A 20,889-nucleotide genomic window follows, 5' to 3' on the forward strand; every position below is an offset into this window, starting at 1 on the left:
CCTCAAGTTCCCAGGCCTCTGGTAGAGGACCCGAGCTCAGAGGATGAAAGAGACCACCCGCGGAGGGTGAGAAGGGAATTTTTTTTATATATATATATATTGCTTTATCAATGCCACACACCTGGATCATTGAATGCTTAGAGATGTACAACATCAATAGGACTCTAAGAGCCTTCATTGCAAACTCGATGGGGCTGTGGAAAACCACCCTTGAAGCCAACTGCAAACCGCTTGCACAAGTGTCCATCAAATGTGGCATATACCAAGGAGATGCTCTGTCCCCATTGCTGTTCTGCATAGGCCTGAACCCCCTCAGCCAAATCATCAACAAGACTGGCTACGGATACCAACTTAAGAATGGGGCCACAATCAGTCACCTCCTCTACATGGATGACATCAAGCTGTACGCCAAGAGCGAGCGAGACATCGACTCACTGATCCACACCACCAGGATCTACAGCACTGACATTGGAATGTCATTCGGACTAGAGAAGTGTGGCCGGATGGTTACAAAGAGAGGGAAGGTCGTCCACACAGAAGGGGTCTCACTCCCAGAAGGAACAATAGCAGACATAGAGCACAGCTACAAGTACCTGGGAATACAGCAAGCAAATGGCAACCTCGATGAGGTCACAAGGACAGGAGCCACAGCCAAATACCTCCAACGAATAAGGCAAGTCCTGAGAAGCCAGCTCAATGGCAAGAACAAGATCCGTGCAATAAACAGCTATGCCTTGCCAGTAATCAGATACCCTGCCGGAATAATTAGCTGGCCAATGGAAGAGATGAAGGCCACGGATATAAAGACTCGGAAGCTACTAACCATGCATGGAGGGTTCCACCCCAAATCCAGCACCCTGAGACTGTACACGAGCCGTAAGGAAGGAGGCAGAGGACTAGTGAGTGTGAGAGCCACTGTCCAGGATGAAACATCCAAGATCCATAAATACATCAAGGACAAAGCCTCAACGGACGATGTGCTCAACGAATGTCTCAGGCAATGGGAACAAACGATAAGGTGCTGGAGGAACCATCATGGGAAGACAAGCCCCTACATGGGATGTACCACCGACAAATAACTGAAGTGGCTGATATCAGGAAATCCTACCAATGGCTGGAGAAAGCTGGACTCAAGGACAGCACGGAGGCCCTCATCCTGGCCGCCCAGGAACAGGCCCTAAACACCAGAGCAATAGAGGCTCAGATCTACCACACCAGACAAGACCCAAGGTGTAGGTTGTGCAAGGAGACCTCTGAGACAGTCCAGCACATAACAGCAGGGTGCAAGATGCTGGCAGGGAAAGCGTACATGGAACGACATAACCAAGTGGCGGGCATAGTGTACAGGAACATCTGCGCAGAATATGGACTGGAAGCCCAGAGATCGAAGTGGGGAACACCCCCAAAGGTGGTGGAGAATGACCGAGCTAAGATCCTGTGGGACTTCCAGATCCAGACAGACAAGATGGTAATGGCGAACCAACCGGACATTGTGGTGGTGGATAAAGAGCAGAGGAAAGCCGTTGTGGTGGATGTAGCAATACCAAGTGACCACAACATCAGGAAAAAGGAGCATGAGAAACTGGAGAAATACCAGGGCCTCAGAGAGGAACTGGAAAAGACCTGGAAGGTGAAGACCACAGTGGTGCCTGTGGTCATCGGGGCCCTCGGGGCAGTCACCCCCAAACTGGAGCAGTGGCTCAAACAGATCCCAGGAACAACATCAGACATCTCAGTCCAGAAATGTGCAGTTCTAGGCACAGCCAAGATACTGCGCAGAACCCTCAAGCTCCCAGGCCTCTGGTAGAGGACCCGAGCTCAGAGGATGAAAGAGACCACCCACGGAGGGTGAGAGGGGAATTTTTATATATATATATATATATATATATATAAAACTCACTATTAATCATTTTATATATATATATGTATATATATATATATATATATATATAATTAAATAAATATATATATATGTTTATGTTTTTGACTGAGATTGTAAGACGATAAACCTTTTTTAAGTCGCAACTTCCCCAGCCAGCATGCATAGGTGGGCCCCACTTGGGTTTGATGTGGGCTACATGGGTTATGAGTGGGTTTTATCTGGGCTAACTGTATGGGACCGATATGGTAACCTAAAATGGGACCCACTTGGCCTGGCCCATTAGGGCTAAACATATGGGCCCCATTCAGCATTAATGTGGGCTAACTGTGAATGGGGCAGAAGTGGGCAACACTATGTGGGGCCCATGTAGTTTCAGTATCATGTTCCCAACATGGGAAACCCATGTGGGCCGACCACATTGAACCCACATGAGATAAGTATGGGCTGACCGTACATGGGTTGGACCTGGGCATGCGTATGTAGGCCCCATTCCTTTTTTATGTGAGCTAACTGGGGATGGGGCAGAAGTGGGCAACACTATGTGGGGCCCATGTAGTTTCAGTATCATGGGCCCAACATGGGAAACCCATGTGGGCTGACCACATTGAACCCACATGAGATAAGTATGGGCTGACCGTACATGGGTTGGACCTGGGCATGCGTATGTAGGCCCCATTCCTTTTTTATGTGGGCTAACTGGGGATGGGGCAGAAGTGGGCAACACTATGTGGGGCCCGTGTAGTTCCAGTATCATGGGCCCAACATGGGAAACCCATGTGGGCCGACCACATTGAACCCACATGAGATAAGTATGGGCTGACCGTACATGGGTTGGACCTGGGCAGGAAAATGTAGACCCTAATCCTTTTTTATGTGGGCTAACAGGGGATTGGGCAGAAATGGGCAACACTATGTGGGACCCATATGGGCTGACTGCATTGAACCCACATGACATAATCACGGGCTGACTGTACATGGGTTGGGCCTGGGCATACATATGTAGGCCCCATTCCTTTTTTATGTGGGCTAACTGGGGATGGGGCAAAAATGGGCAACACTATGTGGGGCCCATGTAGTTTCAGTATCATGGGCCCAACATGGGAAGCCCATGTGGGCTGACCACATTGAACCCACATGACATAAGCATGGGCTGACCATACATGGGTTAGACATGGGCAGGAAAATGTAGACCTTAATCCTTTTTCATGTGGGGTAATGGGAAAAAAAATTAAAATCTGATTAGACAATGTGGTTACCTTGTCACTTTTAAACTTTTCACTATATGTCAAAAGCAAAAGCTGCAAGAGCAAGATTAAGCTGGAAATTATCAGACGAGATTCAGAAAGTTCTACAAAAGTTTATCAAACTTCAATGTTTTTAAATTAACAATAACCTGAAATTCAATGGTTAAAAATGTGAATGCATTTTTAACTTCATTGATTGTCATAAAATGTTTAAATTTCAAAGGAAACTGAGACGTACCTTTTCATGTGACAGTGATATAACAGAAGTCAGCTGCAGTAGAAAAAAACAAAATATTACAGCTAAAAGTAGAGAAAAAGCTAATAATTGAAAACAATCACACACCCTTTGTACAATCATTGCATGGAAATTAGTTTGTGGTGAATCTTGGATTTCCTTTAAAGTACAAATGTAGACTCAACCATTCTAGTACGTTCTATTTTTTATTTAAACAACAAAAGTAAACCCCACAAACTGTCTCTATTGAACAGAATAATACAAATCAATTCCTCAAGTCCAATCTTGTGAGAATGTTCTGGAAGGGAGTCCATGTCCGGTCAGACTCTGTTCATGCATGAAATAGTCAGTGGCCCCCTTGGCTCTTCAGCTACCAGCATCAGTCCTGGCTCTCCTCAGGGCTGTGTGCTGAGCCCTCTGCTCTTCATGTTGTACACACAACATACAGTTTGACATAAACAGGGTGTTCATACAATAACATGCAGTTTATCATCGTTTTTGATATTGAATATGCCAGAAAAAATAAAGCATCTCCGAAGGAAGATGTGTCATTAATGCACATCTCTAAGTATCTAAATGTGAACATCCAAATAATCACATTTAACAAATGTAACAACTTCCAGCTTTATAAACATGAAATCCCTCCAGTCTTTCATTCCAGTTTTAACCAAAAAAAATTCTATAGTGAACCTCAACATAGGACATGTATGGAAAATACTTCTAGAGATTTTCACCTGTGTGAATTTTTATGTGGTGGATTAAGGTAACTTTGTGACAAAAACCTTTTCCACAGTTCGCACATGAAAACGGCTTTTCACCCGTGTGAATCATCTTGTGCTGATTTAACGTCCGTTTATCACTAAAACTTTTTCCACAGTTCACACATGAAAACGGCTTTTCACCAGTGTGAATCATCATGTGCTGATTTAAATGCTGTTTTCGAATAAAACTTTTTCCACAGTTCACACATGAAAACGGCTTTTCACCAGTGTGAATCATCTTGTGCTGATTTAACGTCCGTTTATCACTAAAACTTTTTCCACAGTTCACACATGAAAATGGCTTTTCACCAGTGTGAATCATCATGTGCTGATTTAAATGCTGTTTTCGAATAAAACTTTTTCCACAGTTCACACATGAAAACGGCTTTTCACCAGTGTGAATCGTCATGTGCTGAGTTAAATGCTGTTTTCGAATAAAACTTTTTCCACAGTTCACACATGAAAACGGCTTTTCACCAGTGTGAATCATCTTGTGCTGATTTAACGTCCGTTTATCACTAAAACTTTTTCCACAGTTCACACATGAAAACGGCTTTTCACCAGTGTGAATCATCATGTGCCGAGTTAAATGAATTGTTTGAGTAAAACATTTTCCACAGGTCACACATGAAAACGGCTTTTCACCAGTGTGTATCCTCATGTGGTGAGTTAAAGTCACTTTTTGACTAAAACATTTTCCACAGGTCACACATGAAAACGGCTTTTCACCGGTGTGAATCATCATGTGCTGATTTAAATGCTGTTTGTGAGAAAAACTTTTTCCACAATTCACACATGAAAACGGCTTTTCACCCGTATGAATTCTCATGTGAGCATCAAAAACAGATTTGAAAGCGAAACGCTTTTTACTGATGACACATGAGGAAGTCTTGCATCTTTCCTGATTTTGGTTCTCAGCTTCAGCAGCTTCCTGGAAGATGACTTGGTTCCTGTTTGGTTCTGATTCAGTGTGGGATGTTTGTTCATCAACAGGAACCACCATGCAGGTATCAGTCTGCTGTTTTAACTCAACCTGTTCTTCACTTTGACTGCAGTAAACTTCTTCCTCTTCCACTTTTATCTGCTGATCTTCTGGTTCTTCTTGTTCTTGTTTCACCTGCAGAGGTTCTAACTCCTCCTGGTCCAGAGTGGATCTCCTCTCCTGCTTATAAATGTTACACTGCAGGAAATCTGGAAAAGAAAACAGAGGAAAAGAGCAATTGTTAGATTTATTGAAGTAAATGGGAGAAATCGTTCATCGTTTAAGACAGAAATAAACAGAACAAAAAAGAAAAACACTTGAAAATTCAAGAGTGTATGGTTACATTGCAAAAGGTGAAATCTTAGTCAAATTAAATATCTTAAATTAAGGAGATTTATGCTTGTTTTCTTTCTGACAAGATAATTTTTCTCACCGAGGTTTTTATGTTAGAATATTTTTTCTTATTTTAAGTGTTTTGCTTCTTAATTATCTCAGTAAGATATAAAAGCTTGATACTAAGAAAATATTACTTGAGTAAATATATGCTAGGAGATAGAATATCAATATTTACAAAACAAACTTCAAGTTGTCGAGAAAACTCGAGCTCATCCCACTTCCCCATGCTGGAGATTTTAGTTTAATAGTAACAATAAATAAAGTTATCTTTAAAACTGAATACACAGGTGACATCAAGACCCAACAGTAGAGTCAGACGGTAAAAAAAATGATCTGGTTGTGTGTGTTGTTATTGTGTCCTGCTTTAATTCTACTTTTTTCTATTTAATCATAAAAAAACATAATCAGACAGAAAGAGAGTCATGGAACAGGAAGAGCAGGTTTCCTGAAGAAAGAGGAAGTTTCCAGCCTGCAGTGACTAAAAATAGTTCAGATTGCTCATTCTGAGCATTAAAGGTTTAAAGAATAAAATCTAAACATTTTGAGTAATTGGATAAAACCCAGAGTAAAATACTTAAATTAATAATGATAACTTATGATTAAACCAATAATTAATATTGGTTTAACCAGTGGTTGATGTTGGTTTGATTATAAGAATATTTAACACTTACTCTTAAACTTATGGAAGTACTTACAGGTGAAAGAAGTAACTGTAACATGGTATCAAATGATTGGAATAATGGATCATTCTTGGTTTCTTTTCAGAAATGTCTGTAATAACTCACATCATGATTATAATAAGAGTAACTAACACGTAATGGTTATTATAAAATTACAAATGAATGCTAAATCAGAGAAACTAAAAGATTATAAATGTGATTTTGACAACTTGAAATGGTATGAAGTGTGTAACTGTAACTAAAGGTCACTGATGTGTTGGAGGTAGATGGTAGGTGAAAGGTCAGGGGAAAAGAGGAACCGAAAGGAGAGCAGAGGTGACCAAGACATTAGGTCATCAGAACAGACATCACGTCTCCAAGATGGTGATGGATATGAGATCATCTGTCCAAGAAACAGGAAGTGAGATTTTTGAGATGCATGAAGGAAACATGTGCAGAAGGCAGATAGAGAACCTCAGAAGGTTCAGTTCTAAAGAACAAGGAAGTTCATCTGAAGGTTGAGGCCAACCAAGACGCAGATGTGTGGGCTGCTGACACGTACACGACCAAAAAGTGAAATTGAAAGAATTGAGCAGTTGCTGAGAAGAATAAAAAGACACCAGGTAGGAGGATCGGGGTTCTTTGTTCCGCAGCGTTTGAGTCGAGCACACACGGAGATGCAGAATCAACGGAGGACTGCTTGCTGATACCCCGGGACGATGAGACTGCTCGCTGCACAGGAAAGGAACAAGATCCGTTTACCCACAACTCGGGATTCTGATTCGACTGCGGCCCCACACTCAACCCAAAAGATTACAATGATGCTGCAGTGGACACGGGGAATAGACAAAGATCTGTTATGGATAAAGAACTGAGTTCATTGAGGATTCTCACCAGTTCAACTTTGGATCTATTCTAAAAGGATTCTGCCAAGACAAAGACAGGACTCCATCCATGGACGTTAAAGTTTTCTGCTGCCAAGATCGTCTCTGCATCTGGGTTTGAGTAATACTGCCTCCCCCAAAGCCTCTATTTAGATTAAGACACAGTGTAGGGTTAGAAGTAGGAGTAATTTCTAGAAATTCTTAAAAGTATTAATTTCCTAATTTTACATTGATAAGTTGTATGTCTTTTTTTCCCTTGCTAAAGCTTGCTAATAAAAATACTAAAGTCTAATTGATGCTGTGGACAGTTAAGTTATTTGAGTCAACTAAATTTAATTCTTTTGATTATTGTAAAATCAGTGTTTGTGGTCCTAGTAAATTAGGGTGGCTTCGTACGTTCTTTAGTTCAGATAAATAATGACCCTGTGACTTATTCCTAGTCGCTAAAATTATCTAAGCCGGTAACAAGTGCACGTTAATAACAGGGAAAGAGCTGCCGTGAACAGATGTGGTTTATGAGTTCGGACACCGGCGGGGCTACTCCGATATCTGAATCATGGTCTGAAGCGGGTCATAACGTCTGGATGAAGGTAGTTAGAGCTTAGACGAATCTTTCTCGCTCCCAGCTTAAACAAAAGTTCTCTATATTCTTAATTGCGGTAATACCCAGGAATTAGAGGCTTTTCGGACCCGTGAGATGGAGAGCTGGTCAGTATTCAGTCCGCTGTAGGTTAGAAGGAGTTAGGGGCGTGGCTGAATACTGTGCATTAACAAAGTCTAGAACTTATTTTGTCCAAGTAAAATCTGCTTATTTCAAGCACAAAAAAAAGAAATCACTTAAAGTCTCTTTTAGAGATTGGGATTTGGGAAATCTTTATGTGATTTGAGAAAATTCACCAAAGTTTAGATTACTATTCACACTTATTCCATGCAGTTTTTTTTTTTTTTTTTTTTCAAATTTAATTCTAATTCAAAACCACTTAATTAATCCCAATGGGGAATTAATTGTTGGTGTAACTCATTAATTCTTCAAAGAGTTATTGTAGATGCTGGCTGTTGGAAGGAAAGATCTTCTGTAGCGGTCTGTTAATTGAAGTGAAGTTTCACAAATGAGAAAAAAGTTTAACAAATCTCAGACATGGTTCTAAATATTCTGCTATTAGTTGAGAATCCGGGTTTTAAGAGTCTGAGTTGTTTTGAAGCTGAAGCAGTTCTATTGTGATCCATATGCAAAAAAGTGGTAAAATCAACATTTATTGAAGTTTCACAAATCACAAACAAGGTTATAAATATCCAGCTTGAAGAACAGAATAATCCTGTCCAGGTTTGAAGAGTCTGGGTGTTGTACTTTTTAAACTAGAGTGGATTAAAGATGCGGAAGGTAGTGAAAAATTAGGTGGAATCGCCCTTTAGCCATTTCCGAATCGGAACCTGGAATCGGAAACCAACTTCAGTTTCGTGTAGTTAAGGAGGGAGAGACATAAAAAAGGTCATCGGCTCCATTTTCTCTCTATAAATAAACCATTATCACAGTGTAATTGTGAAGTCTACGTTCATTTATCTGTTAACAAAACATTTATACGGGAGAGGAACAGTTACTAAGATGATAGTCATACAGAAAGATGCATATATTAACCTTCATCCAAACGCTGGTGTTTCCTACCTATCCGGTTTAAAATAATCCGGGGAGTCCGGGAGAAATCCAGCAGTCTGCGCTGATCATCCATCTCTTCCTCCGACTTTACGATGATTTCTTTGAACTCTGTGAAAGTTTCTTCAGCAGCAGTTAACCGTTCGTTGATAAACTCGTTTAATCTGGACTGAAGACATTTTTAGAGAAACACTCGAACATTCAACACAACAGACCGCGTGTAGTCCTCTTCCTCGTCTTCTTCAGGGTTTTATGATTGTCGGTTTTCCTGATATTGCATTACCGCCACCCTGTGGCTCCTATGATCATCACAACTAAAGAGTTCTCATGCAGTGCCACTTTTCTGTGAAAAACGTAAAATCTTTTCATAAAAATAGAAGAAGCTGTAGTAGAAAAGAGAAAAATACAACTAAGACAACAGACTAAATTATTGAAGACAATAATGATCAACCATACTTTGTAAAAGCAAGATCAATCAATGTATAAAACTTAGTTTGTGACTATCAAATTTAATGTGTGTGTGTGTTTGTGTGTGTGTGTGCGTGTGTGTGTTTGTGTGTGTGTGCGCGTGTGTGTGCGCGCGTGTGTGTGTGTGTGTGTGTGTGTGTGTGTGTGTGTGTGTGTGTGTGTGTGTGTGTGTGTGTGTGTGTGTTGTTTTTTTGTTGTTTTTTCAAAAAGCTGGGGTGGATTTTCTTATTATGAAACCCAAATGTAGGATGTTAAAGTTTACAATGTAGGAAACCAACAACTCCACCTGGAATAACTCCAGGAAAATGTAATGATAATGAGGACACAGGTAAGTCCTGCTGGAAATTATCAGACGAGATTCAGAAAGTTCTACAAAAGTTTATCAAACTTCAATGTTTTTAAATTAACAATAACCTGAAATTCAATGGTTAAAATTGTGAATGCATTTTTAACTTCATTGATTGTCATAAAATGTTTAAATTTCAAAGGAAACTGAGGCGTACCTTTTCATGTCCTTAAGGAAGTAGAGCTAATTAAATGACATAAACAAGACCTGAAAGTGATTCAAGTTTCACTTGATGGCCAACTTGTTGAATTGGCAAATGGTAAATTCCTTGTGTCTGTCGTGATGAGAGGTTACCAGGACACAAGTGAACTGTGCAGCTGCTTAGGGCCCCATGGTCGCTAGGGCCCACCATAAATGGAACTGATTTTTTTTTTTTTTCAGTAATGATTTACAATACAGTAAAATGAATATTTCATTCATATTAATGAAGTTTCTTTGCTACTGTGCAAAATAACAGACAAAATCTATTAATGTATAAGAACTTCAGTATCAGCTAATGGGCCCCCATAGTGATGCAATACTCAGAAATGTAATCAGAGGACTAAATTACTTCATGTTCCTATAAATACTTTGTCAATAATTTTAAAAGAGCGTCGTTTCTGAGTCTAACAGGCAACGATGGTTTACATGGAAACATATTCCTCTTTCCTCCTTTCGCTTTAAATCTTTATCCACAACATTCTTTCTATCCCAATTTCTTCTCTGTCTCGTTACATTCTAATTAAATAAATCCAAAGCAGTTTGGATTTATTTAATTAGAATTATGTGAAGTTTCATCCATATATACCAGGTGGAGCGTCATAGCGAAAGCCGTAATGATCCACTTCCACAAGTCTTTAGAGTTTTACCTTGTGTGTATCGCGCCTTATGTAGTGGAGAAGATGCCAAAGTGTTTTTTTACTCTACATTCAGTCATTCACACGTTGATGGTGATAAGCTACATTGTAGCCACAGCTGCCCTGGGGCAAACTGACAGAAGCTGCTACAGAATCGGCCCATCGGACTTCTGACTAACAGCAGGCAAGGCAGGTTTGGTGTCTTGCTCAAGGACTCAACAACTGAGATGGATGTGGAGAGTCAGAACCAGCAACCCATCAGTTACAGGAACCACAGCGGCTACAATCAGTACAGGTGTAGAGCCACCATCTGCTGGGCTCAAGAATAAGGCATAACATGAACTAAAGGAAAACTCAAAACTTTTATTCTTACATGAAATTTTACACTGTATTTCTTTCTTAGACATTAATAAAACTTTTATATCAATATAAATGCACATGAACATAGTTTCAGCATAAAGACAGTGATATAACAGAAGTCAGTTGCAGTAGAAAAGAGCAAAATATTACAGCTAAAAGTAGAGAAAAAGCTAATTGAAAACAATCACACACCCTTTGTACAATCATTGCATGGAAATTAGTTTGTGGTGAATCTTGGATTTCTTTTAAAGTACAAATGTACACTCAACCATTCTAGTACATTGTATTTTTGATTTAAACAACAAAAGTAAACCCCACAAACTGTCTCTATTGAACAGAATAATACAAATCAATCCCTCAAGTCCAATCTTGTGAGAATGTTCTGGAAAGGAGTCCATGTCCGGTCAGACTCTGTTCATGCATGAAATAGTCAGTGGCCCCCTTGGCTCTTCAGCTACCAGCATCAGTCCTGGCTCTCCTCAGGGCTGTGTGCTGAGCCCTCTGCTCTTCATGTTGTACACACAACATACAGTTTGACATAAACAGGATGTTCATACAATAACATGCAGTTTATCATCGTTTTTGATATTGAATATGCCAGAAAAAATAAAGCATCTCCGAAGGAAGATGTGTCATTAATGCACAATCCTAAGTATCTAAATGTGAACATCCAAATGATCACATTAAACAAATGTAACAACTTCTAGCTTTATAAACATGAAATCCCTCCAGTCTTTCATTCCAGTTTTAACCAAAAAAAATTCTATAGTGAACCTCAACATAGGACATGTATGGAAAATACTTCTACAGATTTTCACCTGTGTGAATTTTCATGTGGTGGATTAAGGTAACTTTGTGACAAAAACTTTTTCCACAGGTCACACATGAAAACGGCTTTTCACCAGTGTGAATCATCATGTGCTGAGTTAAACTGCATCTTTGACTAAAACTTTTTCCACAGTTCACACATGAAAACGGCTTTTCACCTGTGTGAATCCTCATATGCTGAGTTAAATTCCATCTTTGACTAAAACTTTTTCCACAGTTCACACATGAAAACGGCTTTTCACCTGTGTGAATCCTCATGTGCCGAGTTAAAGTCAGTTTTCGACTAAAACTTTTTCCACAGTTCACACATGAAAACGGCTTTTCACCTGTGTGAATCATCATGTGCCGAGTTAAAGTCAGTTTTCGACTAAAACTTTTTCCACAGTTCACACATGAAAACGGCTTTTCACCTGTGTGAATCATCATGTGCCGAGTTAAAGTCAGTTTTTGACTAAAACATTTTCCACAGGTCACACATGAAAACGGCTTTTCACCAGTGTGAATCCTCATGTGAGCATCAAAAACAGATTTGAAAGCGAAACGCTTTTTACTGATGACACATGAGGAAGTCTTGCATCTTTCCTGATTTAGGTTCTCAGTTTCAGCAGCTTCCTGGAAGATGACTTGGTTCCTGTTTGGTTCTGATTCAGTGTGGGATGTTTGTTCATCAACAGGAACCACCATGCAGGTATCAGTCTGCTGTTTTAACTCAATCTGTTCTTCACTTTGACTGCAGTAAACTTCTTCCTCTTCTACTTTTATCTGCTGATCTTCTGGTTCTTCTTGTTCTTGTTTCACCTGCAGAGGTTCTAACTCCTCCTGGTCCAGAGTGGATCTCCTCTCCTGGTTATAAATGTTCCACTGCAGGAAATCTGGAAAAGAAAACAGAGGAAAAGAGCGATTGTTAAATTTATTGAAGTAAATGGGAGAAATCGTTCATCGTTTAGGACAGAAATAAACAGAACAAAAAAAAAAAACACTTGAAAATTAAAGAATGTATGGTTACATTGCAAAAAGTGAAATCTTAGTCAAATTAAATATTTTAAATTTAGGAGATTTATGCTTGTTTTCTTCCTGACAAGAAAATTTTTCTCACCGAGGTTTTTATGTTAGAATATTTTTCTTATTTTAAGTGTTTTGCTACTTAATTATCTCAGTAAGATATAAAAGCTTGATACTAAGAAAATATTACTTGAGTAAATATATGCTAGGAGCTAGAATATCAATATTTACAAAACAAACTTCAAGCCTAGAACTTATTTTGTCCAAGTAAAATCTGCTTATTTCAAGCACAAAAAAAGAAATCACTTAAAGTCTCTTTTAGAGATTGGGATTTGGGAAATCTTTATGTGATTTGAGAAAATTCACTAAAGTTTAGATTACTATTCACCCTTATTCCATGCAGTTTTTTTTTTCCAAATGTAATTCTAATTCAAAACCACTTAATTAATCCCAATGGGAAATTAAATGTTGGTGTAACTCATTAATTCTTCAAAGAGTTATTGTAGATGCTGGCTGTTGGAAGGAAAGATCTTCTGTGGCGGTCTGTTAATTGAAGTGAAGTTTCACAAATAAGAAAAAAGCTTAACAAATCTCAAACATGGTTCTAAATATTCTGCAATTAGTTGAGGATCCAGGTTTTAAGAGTCTGAGTTGTTTTGAAGCTGAAGCAGTTCTAGTGTGATCCATATGCAAAAAAGTGGTAAAAATCAACATTTATTGAAGTTTCACAAATCACAAACGAGGTTATAAATATCCAGCTTGAAGAACAGAATAATCCTGTCCAGGTTTGAAGAGTCTGGGTGTTGTACTTTTTAAACTAGAGTGGATTAAAGATGCGGAAGGTAGTGAAAAATTAGGTGGAATCGCCCTTTAGCCATTTCCCGAATCGGAACCTGGAATCGGAAACCAACTTCAGCTTCGTGTAGTTAAGGAGGGAGAGACATAAAAAAAGGTCATCGGCTCCATTTTCTCTCTATAAATAAGCCATTATCACAGTGTAATTGTGAAGTCTACGTTCATTTATCTGTTAACAAAACATTTATACGGGAGAGGAACAGTTACTAAGATGATAGTCATACAGAAAGATGCATATATTAACCTTCATCCAAACGCTGGTGTTTCCTACCTATTCGGTGTAAAATTATCCGGGGTGTCCGGGAGAAATCCAGCAGTCTGCGCTGATCGTCCATCTCTTCCTCCGACTTTACGATGATTTCTTTAAACTCTGTGAAAGTTTCTTCAGCAGCAGTTAACCGCTCGTTGATAAACTCGTTTAATCTGGACTGAAGACATTTTTAGAGAAACACTCGAACATTCAACACAACAGACCACGTGTAGTCCTCTTCCTCTTCTTCTTCAGGGTTTTATGATTGTCGGTTTTCCTGATATTGCATTAGCGCCACTTTGTGGCTCCTATGATCATTACAACTAAAGAGTTCTCATGCAGTGCCACTTTTCTGTGAAAAACGTAAAATCTTTTCATAAAAATAAAAGAAGCTGCAGTAGAAAAGAGAAAAATACAACTAAGACAACAGACTAAATTATTGAAGACAATAATAATCAACCATACTTTGTACAAGCAAGATCAATCAATGTATAAAAGTTAGTTTGTGACTATCAAATTTAATGTGTGTGTGTGTGTGTGTGTGTGTGTGTGTGTGTGTGTGTGTGTGTGTGTGTGTGGGTGTGTGTGTGTGTGTGTGTGTGTGTTGTTTTTTTTTTTTTTTTCAAAAAGCTGGGGTGGATTTTCTTATTATGAAACCCAAATGTAGGATGTTAAAGTTTACAATGTAGGAAACCAACAACTCCACCTGGAATAACTCCAGGAAAATGTAATGATAATGAGGACACAGGTAAGTCCTGCTGGAAATTATCAGACGAGATTCAGAAAGTTCTACAAAAGTTGATCAAACTTCAATGTTTTTAAATTAACAATAACCTGAAATTCAATGGTTAAAACTGTGAATGCATTTTAACTTCATTGATTACATAAAATGTTTAAATTTCAAAGGAAACTGAGGCATACCTTTTCATGTCCTTAGGGAAGTAGAGCTAATTAAATGACATAAACAAGACCTGAAAGTGATTCAAGTTTCACTTGATGGCCAACTTGTTGAATTGGCAAATGGTAAATTCCTTGTGTCTGTCGTGATGAGAGGTTACCAGGACACAAGGGAACTATGCAGCTGCTTAGGGCCCCATGGTCGCTAGGGCCCACCATAAATGGAACTGATTTTTTTTCTCAGTAATGATTTACAATACAGTAAAATGAATATTCCATTCATATTAATGAAGTTTCTTTGCTACTGTGCAAAATAACAGACAAAATCTATTAATGTATAAGAACTTCAGTATCAGCTAATGGGCCCCCATAGTGATGCAATACTCAGAAATGTAATCAGAGGACTAAATTACTTCATGTTCCTATAAATACTTTGTCAATAATTTTAAAAGAGCGTCGTTTCTGAGTCTAACAGGCAACGATGTTTTACATGGAAACATATTCCTCTATCCTCCTTTCGCTTTAAATCTTTATCCACAATATTCTTTCTATCCCAATTTCTTCTCTGTCTCGTTACAATCTAATTAAATAAACCCAAAGCAGTTTCCAATAAAGTTTAATTTATAAATACTAGGTGGAGTGTCATCGCGAAAGTCCTAATGATCCACTTCCACAAATCTTTAGAATTTCACCTTGGAACTCAACAATGCTGAGTGCCCCACTGCCAGACAGGACAAGTTTAATAAACAGAACACACAGACAAAAAACAAGCGGTAAATGTGTGTATCGCGCCTTATGTAGTGCAGAAGATGCCAAAGTGTTTTTTTACTCTACATTCAGTCATTCACACGTTGATGGTGATAAGCTACATTGTAGCCACAGCTGCCCTGGGGCAAACTGACAGAAGTTGCTACACAATCGGCCATCGGACTTCTGACTAACAGCAGGCAAGGCAGGTTTGGTGTCTTGCTCAAGGACTCAACAACTGAGATGGATGTGGAGAGTCAGAACCAGCAACCCATCAGTTACAGGAACCACAGCGGCTACAACCAGTACAGGTGTAGAGCCACCATCTGCTGGGCTCAAGAATAAGGCATAACATACACTAAAGGAAAACTCAAAACTTTTATTCTTACATGAAATTTTACACTGTATTTCTTTCTTAGACATTAATAAAACTTTTATATCAATATAAATGCACATGAACATAGTTTCAGGATAAAGACAGTGATATAACAGAAGTCAGCTGCAGGAGAAAAGAACAAAATATTACAGCTAAAAGTAGAGAAAAAGCTAATAATTGAAAACAATCACACACCCTTTGTACAATCATTGCATGAAAATTAGTTTGTGGTGAATCATGGATTTCTTTTAAAGTACAAATGTACACTCAACCATTCTAGTATGTTCTATTTTTTATTTAAACAACAAAAGTAAACCCCACAAACTGTCTCTATTGAACAGAATAATACAAATCAATTCCTCAAGTCCAATCTTGTGAGAATGTTCTGGAAGGGAGTCCATGTCCGGTCAGACTCTGTTCATGCATGAAATAGTCAGTGGCCCCCTTGGCTCTTCAGCTACCAGCATCAGTCCTGGCTCTCCTCAGGGCTGTGTGCTGAGCCCTCTGCTCTTCATGTTGTACACACAACATACAGTTTGACATAAACAGGGTGTTCATACAATAACATGCAGTTTATCATCGTTTTTGATATTGAATATGCCAGAAAAAATAAAGCATCTCCGAAGGAAGATGTGTCATTAATGCACAATCCTAAGTATCTAAATGTGAACATCCAAATGATCACATTAAACAAATGTAACAACTTTCAGCTTCAGAGACAGGAAACCCCTCCAGTGTTTCATTCCAATTTTAACCAAAATAAATTCTGTAGTGAAACTCAACATAGGACATGTATGGAAAATACTTCTACAGATTTTAACCTGTGTGAATTATCATGTGGTGGATTAAGGTAACTTTGTGACAAAAACTTTTTCCACAGTTCGTACATGAAAACGGCTTTTCACCAGTGTGAATCATCATGTGCTGAGTTAAAGTCAGTTTTCGACTAAAACATTTTCCACAGTTCACACATGAAAACGGCTTTTCACCTGTGTGAATCCTCATGTGCTGAGTTAAATTCCATCTTTGACTAAAACTTTTTCCACAGTTCACACATGAAAACGGCTTTTCACCTGTGTGAATCCTCATGTGCTGAGTTAAATTGCATCTTTGACTAAAACTTTTTCCACAGGTCACACATGAAAACGGCTTTTCACCAGTGTGAATCCTCATGTGCCGATTTAACGTCCGTTTATCACTAAAACATGTTCCACAGGTCACACATGAAAACGGCTTTTCACCAGTGTGAATCCTCATGTGCTGAGTTAAAGTCAGTTTTCGACTAAAACTTTTTCCACAGTTCACACATGAAAACGGCTTTTCACCTGTGTGAATCCTCATGTGCTGAGTTAAAGTCAGTTTTCGACTAAAACTTTTTCCACAGTTCACACATGAAAACGGCTTTTCACCTGTGTGAATCATCATGTGCTGAGTTAAAGTCAGTTTTCGACTAAAACTTTTTCCACAGGTCACACATGAAAATGGCCTTTCACCCGTATGAATTCTCATGTGAGCATCAAAAACAGATTTGAAAGCGAAACGCTTTTTACTGATGACACATGAGGAAGTCTTGCATCTTTCCTGATTTAGGTTCTCAGTTTCAGCAGCTTCCTGGAAGATGACTTGGTTCCTGTTTGGTTCTGATTCAGTGAGAGATGTTTGTTCATCAACAGGAACCACCATGCAGGTATCAGTCTGCTGTTTTAACTCAATCTGTTCTTCACTTTGACTGCAGTAAACTTCTTCCTCTTCTACTTTTATCTGCTGATCTTCTGGTTCTTCTTGTTCTTGTTTCATCTGCAGAGGTTCTAACTCCTCCTGGTCCAGAGTGGATCTCCTCTCCTGGGTATAAATGTTACACTGCAGGAAATCTGGAAAAGAAAACAGAGGAAAAGAGCGATTGTTAAATTTATTGAAGTAAATGGGAGAAATCGTTCATCGTTTAAGACAGAAATAAACAGAACAAAAAAAAAAACACTTGAAAATTCAAGAATGTATGGTTACATTGCAGAAAGTGAAATCTTAGTCAAATTAAATATCTTAAATTAAGGAGATTTATGCTTGTTTTCTTTCTGACAAGATAATTTTTCTCACTGAGGTTTTTATGTTAGAATATTTTTCTTATTTTAAGTGTTTTGCTACTTAATTATCTCAGTAAGATATAAAAGCTTGATACTAAGAAAATATTACTTGAGTAAATATATGCTAGGAGCTAGAATATCAATATTTACAAAACAAACTTCAAGCCTAGAACTTATTTTGTCCAAGTAAAATCTGCTTATTTCAAGCACAAAAAAAGAAATCACTTAAAGTCTCTTTTAGAGATTGGGATTTGGGAAATCTTGATGTGATTTGAGAAAATTCACTAAAGTTTAGATTACTATTCACCCTTATTCCATGCAGTTTTTTTTTTTCAAATTTAATTCTAATTCATTTAATTTCCAATGGGAAATTAAATGTTGGTGTAACTCATTAATTCTTCAAAGAGTTATTGTAGATGCTCGTTGTTGGAAGGAAAGATCTTCTGTGGCGGTCTGTTAATTGAAGTGAAGTTTCACAAATAAGAAAAAAGCTTAACAAATCTCAAACATGGTTCTAAATATTCTGCAATTAGTTGAGGATCCAGGTTTTAAGAGTCTGAGTTGTTTTGAAGCTGAAGCAGTTCTAGTGTGATCCATATGCAAAAAAGTGGTAAAAATCAACATTTATTGAAGTTTCACAAATCACAAACGAGGTTATAAATATCCAGCTTGAAGAACAGAATAATCCTGTCCAGGTTTGAAGAGTCTGGGTGTTGTACTTTTTAAACTAGAGTGGATTAAAGATGCGGAAGGTAGTGAAAAATTAGGTGGAATCGCCCTTTAGCCATTTCCGAATCGGAACCTGGAATCGAAACCAACTTCAGCTTCGTGTAGTTAAGGAGGGAGAGACATAAAAAAGGTCATTGGCTCCATTTTCTCTCTATAAATAAACCATTATCACAGTGTAATTGTGAGGTCTACGTTCATTTATCTGTTAACAAAACATTTATACGGGAGAGGAACAGTTACTAAGATGATAGTCATACAGAAAGATGCATATATTAACCTTCATCCAAACGCCGGTGTTTCCTACCTATTCGGTGTAAAATTATCCGGGGAGTCCGGGAGAAATCCAGTAGTCTGCGCTGATCATCCATCTCTTCCTCCGACTTTACGATGATTCCTTTAAACTCTGTGAAAGTTTCTTCAGCAGCAGTTAACCGCTCGTTGATAAACTCGTTTAATCTGGACTGAAGACATTTTTAGAGAAACACTCGAACATTCAACACAACAGACCACGTGTAGTCCTCTTCCTCTTCTTCTTCAGGGTTTTATGATTGTCGGTTTTCCTGATATTGCATTAGCGCCACTTTGTGGCTCCTATGATCATCACAACTAAAGAGTTCTCATGCAGTGCCACTTTTCTGTGAAAAACGTAAAATCTTTTCATAAAAATAAAAGAAGCTGCAGTAGAAAAGAGAAAAATACAACTAAGACAACAGACTAAATTATTGAAGACAATAATAATCAATCATACTTTGTACAAGCAAGATCAATCAATGTATAAAACTTAGTTTGTGACTATCAAATTTAATGTGTGTGTGTGTGTGTGTGTGTGTGTGTGTGTGTGTGTGTGTGTGTGTGTGTGTTGTTTTTTTTTTTTTTTTTTCAAAAAGCTGGGGTGGATTTTCTTATTATGAAACCCAAATGTAGGATGTTAAAGTTTACAATGTAGGAAACCAACAACTCCACCTGGAATAACTCCAGGAAAATGTAATGATAATGAGGACACAGGTAAGTCCTGCTGGAAATTATCAGACCAGATTCAGAAAGTTCTACAAAAGTTGATCAAACTTCAATGTTTTTAAATTAACAATAACCTGAAATTCAATGGTTAAAACTGTGAATGCATTTTAACTTCATTGATTACATAAAATGTTTAAATTTCAAAGGAAACTGAGGCATACCTTTTCATGTCCTTAGGGAAGTAGAGCTAATTAAATGACATAAGACCTGAAAGTGATTCAAGTTTCACTTGATGGCCAACTTGTTGAATTGGCAAATGGTAAATTCCTTGTGTCTGTCGTGATGAGAGGTTACCAGGACACAAGGGAACTATGCAGCTGCTTAGGGCCCCATGGTCGCTAGGGCCCACCATAAATGGAACTGATTTTTTTTCTCAGTAATGATTTACAATACAGTAAAATGAATATTCCATTCATATTAATGAAGTTTCTTTGCTACTGTGCAAAATAACAGACAAAATCTATTAATGTATAAGAACTTCAGTATCAGCTAATGGGCCCCCATAGTGATGCAATACTCAGAAATGTAATCAGAGGACTAAATTACTTCATGTTCCTATAAATACTTTGTCAATAATTTTAAAAGAGCGTCGTTTCTGAGTCTAACAGGCAACGATGTTTTACATGGAAACATATTCCTCTATCCTCCTTTCGCTTTAAATCTTTATCCACAATATTCTTTCTATCCCAATTTCTTCTCTGTCTCGTTACAATCTAATTAAATAAACCCAAAGCAGTTTCCAATAAAGTTTAATTTATAAATACTAGGTGGAGTGTCATCGCGAAAGTCCTAATGATCCACTTCCACAAATCTTTAGAATTTCACCTTGGAACTCAACAATGCTGAGTGCCCCACTGCCAGACAGGACAAGTTTAATAAACAGAACACACAGACAAAAAACAAGCGGTAAATGTGTGTATCGCGCCTTATGTAGTGCAGAAGATGCCAAAGTGTTTTTTTACTCTACATTCAGTCATTCACACGTTGATGGTGATAAGCTACATTGTAGCCACAGCTGCCCTGGGGCAAACTGACAGAAGTTGCTACACAATCGGCCATCGGACTTCTGACTAACAGCAGGCAAGGCAGGTTTGGTGTCTTGCTCAAGGACTCAACAACTGAGATGGATGTGGAGAGTCAGAACCAGCAACCCATCAGTTACAGGAACAACAGCGGCTACAACCAGTACAGGTGTAGAGCCACCATCTGCTGGGCTCAAGAATAAGGCATAGACATTAATAAAAATTTTATATCAATATAAATGCACATGAACATAGTTTCAGGATAAAGACAGTGATATAACAGAAGTCAGTTGCAGTAGAAAAGAGCAAAATATTACAGCTAAAAGTAGAGAAAAAGCTAATAATTGAAAACAATCACACACCCTTTGTACAATTAGCTTG

At 38.3% G+C, this 20,889-nt stretch overlaps 3 protein-coding genes across 3 annotated transcripts; all 3 read right to left on the reverse strand.

Annotated features, from left to right (window-relative positions):
- Positions 1-3,556: 3,556 nt before the first annotated feature.
- LOC148156506 (uncharacterized) lies at positions 3,557-8,989 on the reverse strand. Its single transcript, XM_088009867.1, has 2 exons — positions 8,707-8,989; positions 3,557-5,313 (listed from the first exon to the last, which is right to left on the reverse strand). Exons 1-2 carry the CDS (start codon positions 8,768-8,770, stop codon positions 4,082-4,084), a joined length of 1,296 nt encoding a protein of 431 aa, XP_087865993.1. The 5' UTR covers positions 8,771-8,989; the 3' UTR covers positions 3,557-4,081.
- A 1,698-nt stretch (positions 8,990-10,687) lies between these two features.
- LOC148156507 (uncharacterized) lies at positions 10,688-13,919 on the reverse strand. Its single transcript, XM_088009890.1, has 2 exons — positions 13,661-13,919; positions 10,688-12,404 (listed from the first exon to the last, which is right to left on the reverse strand). The coding sequence occupies exons 1-2, from the start codon at positions 13,722-13,724 to the stop codon at positions 11,509-11,511; spliced, it is 960 nt and encodes a 319-aa protein (XP_087866016.1). The 5' UTR covers positions 13,725-13,919; the 3' UTR covers positions 10,688-11,508.
- Positions 13,920-15,642: 1,723 nt separating this feature from the next.
- On the reverse strand, positions 15,643-19,070 carry LOC148156508 (uncharacterized). Its single transcript, XM_088009885.1, has 2 exons — positions 18,774-19,070; positions 15,643-17,530 (listed from the first exon to the last, which is right to left on the reverse strand). Exons 1-2 carry the CDS (start codon positions 18,835-18,837, stop codon positions 16,476-16,478), a joined length of 1,119 nt encoding a protein of 372 aa, XP_087866011.1. The 5' UTR covers positions 18,838-19,070; the 3' UTR covers positions 15,643-16,475.
- Positions 19,071-20,889: the final 1,819 nt, after the last annotated feature.

This window comes from Poecilia mexicana, unplaced genomic scaffold, assembly GCF_051168715.1.
Source record: "Poecilia mexicana isolate PSO_F unplaced genomic scaffold, ASM5116871v1 scaffold_11, whole genome shotgun sequence".
Taxonomy (NCBI): Eukaryota; Metazoa; Chordata; class Actinopteri; order Cyprinodontiformes; family Poeciliidae; genus Poecilia; species Poecilia mexicana.

Bases quoted from the DNA above. Each gene is read 5' to 3' on its own strand.
- LOC148156508 (XM_088009885.1), bottom strand. From the start codon at position 18,837: ATGGATGATCAGCGCAGACTACTGGATTTCTCCCGGACTCCCCGGATA. The intron at 17,531-18,773 runs GTAGGAAACACC...TTTCTTTTCCAG, and splicing joins GATAATTTTACACCGAATAG to ATTTCCTGCAGTGTAACATT.
- LOC148156506 (XM_088009867.1), bottom strand. From the start codon at position 8,770: ATGGATGATCAGCGCAGACTGCTGGATTTCTCCCGGACTCCCCGGATT. The intron at 5,314-8,706 runs GTAGGAAACACC...TTTCTTTTCCAG, and splicing joins GATTATTTTAAACCGGATAG to ATTTCCTGCAGTGTAACATT.
- LOC148156507 (XM_088009890.1), bottom strand. From the start codon at position 13,724: ATGGACGATCAGCGCAGACTGCTGGATTTCTCCCGGACACCCCGGATA. The intron at 12,405-13,660 runs GTAGGAAACACC...TTTCTTTTCCAG, and splicing joins GATAATTTTACACCGAATAG to ATTTCCTGCAGTGGAACATT.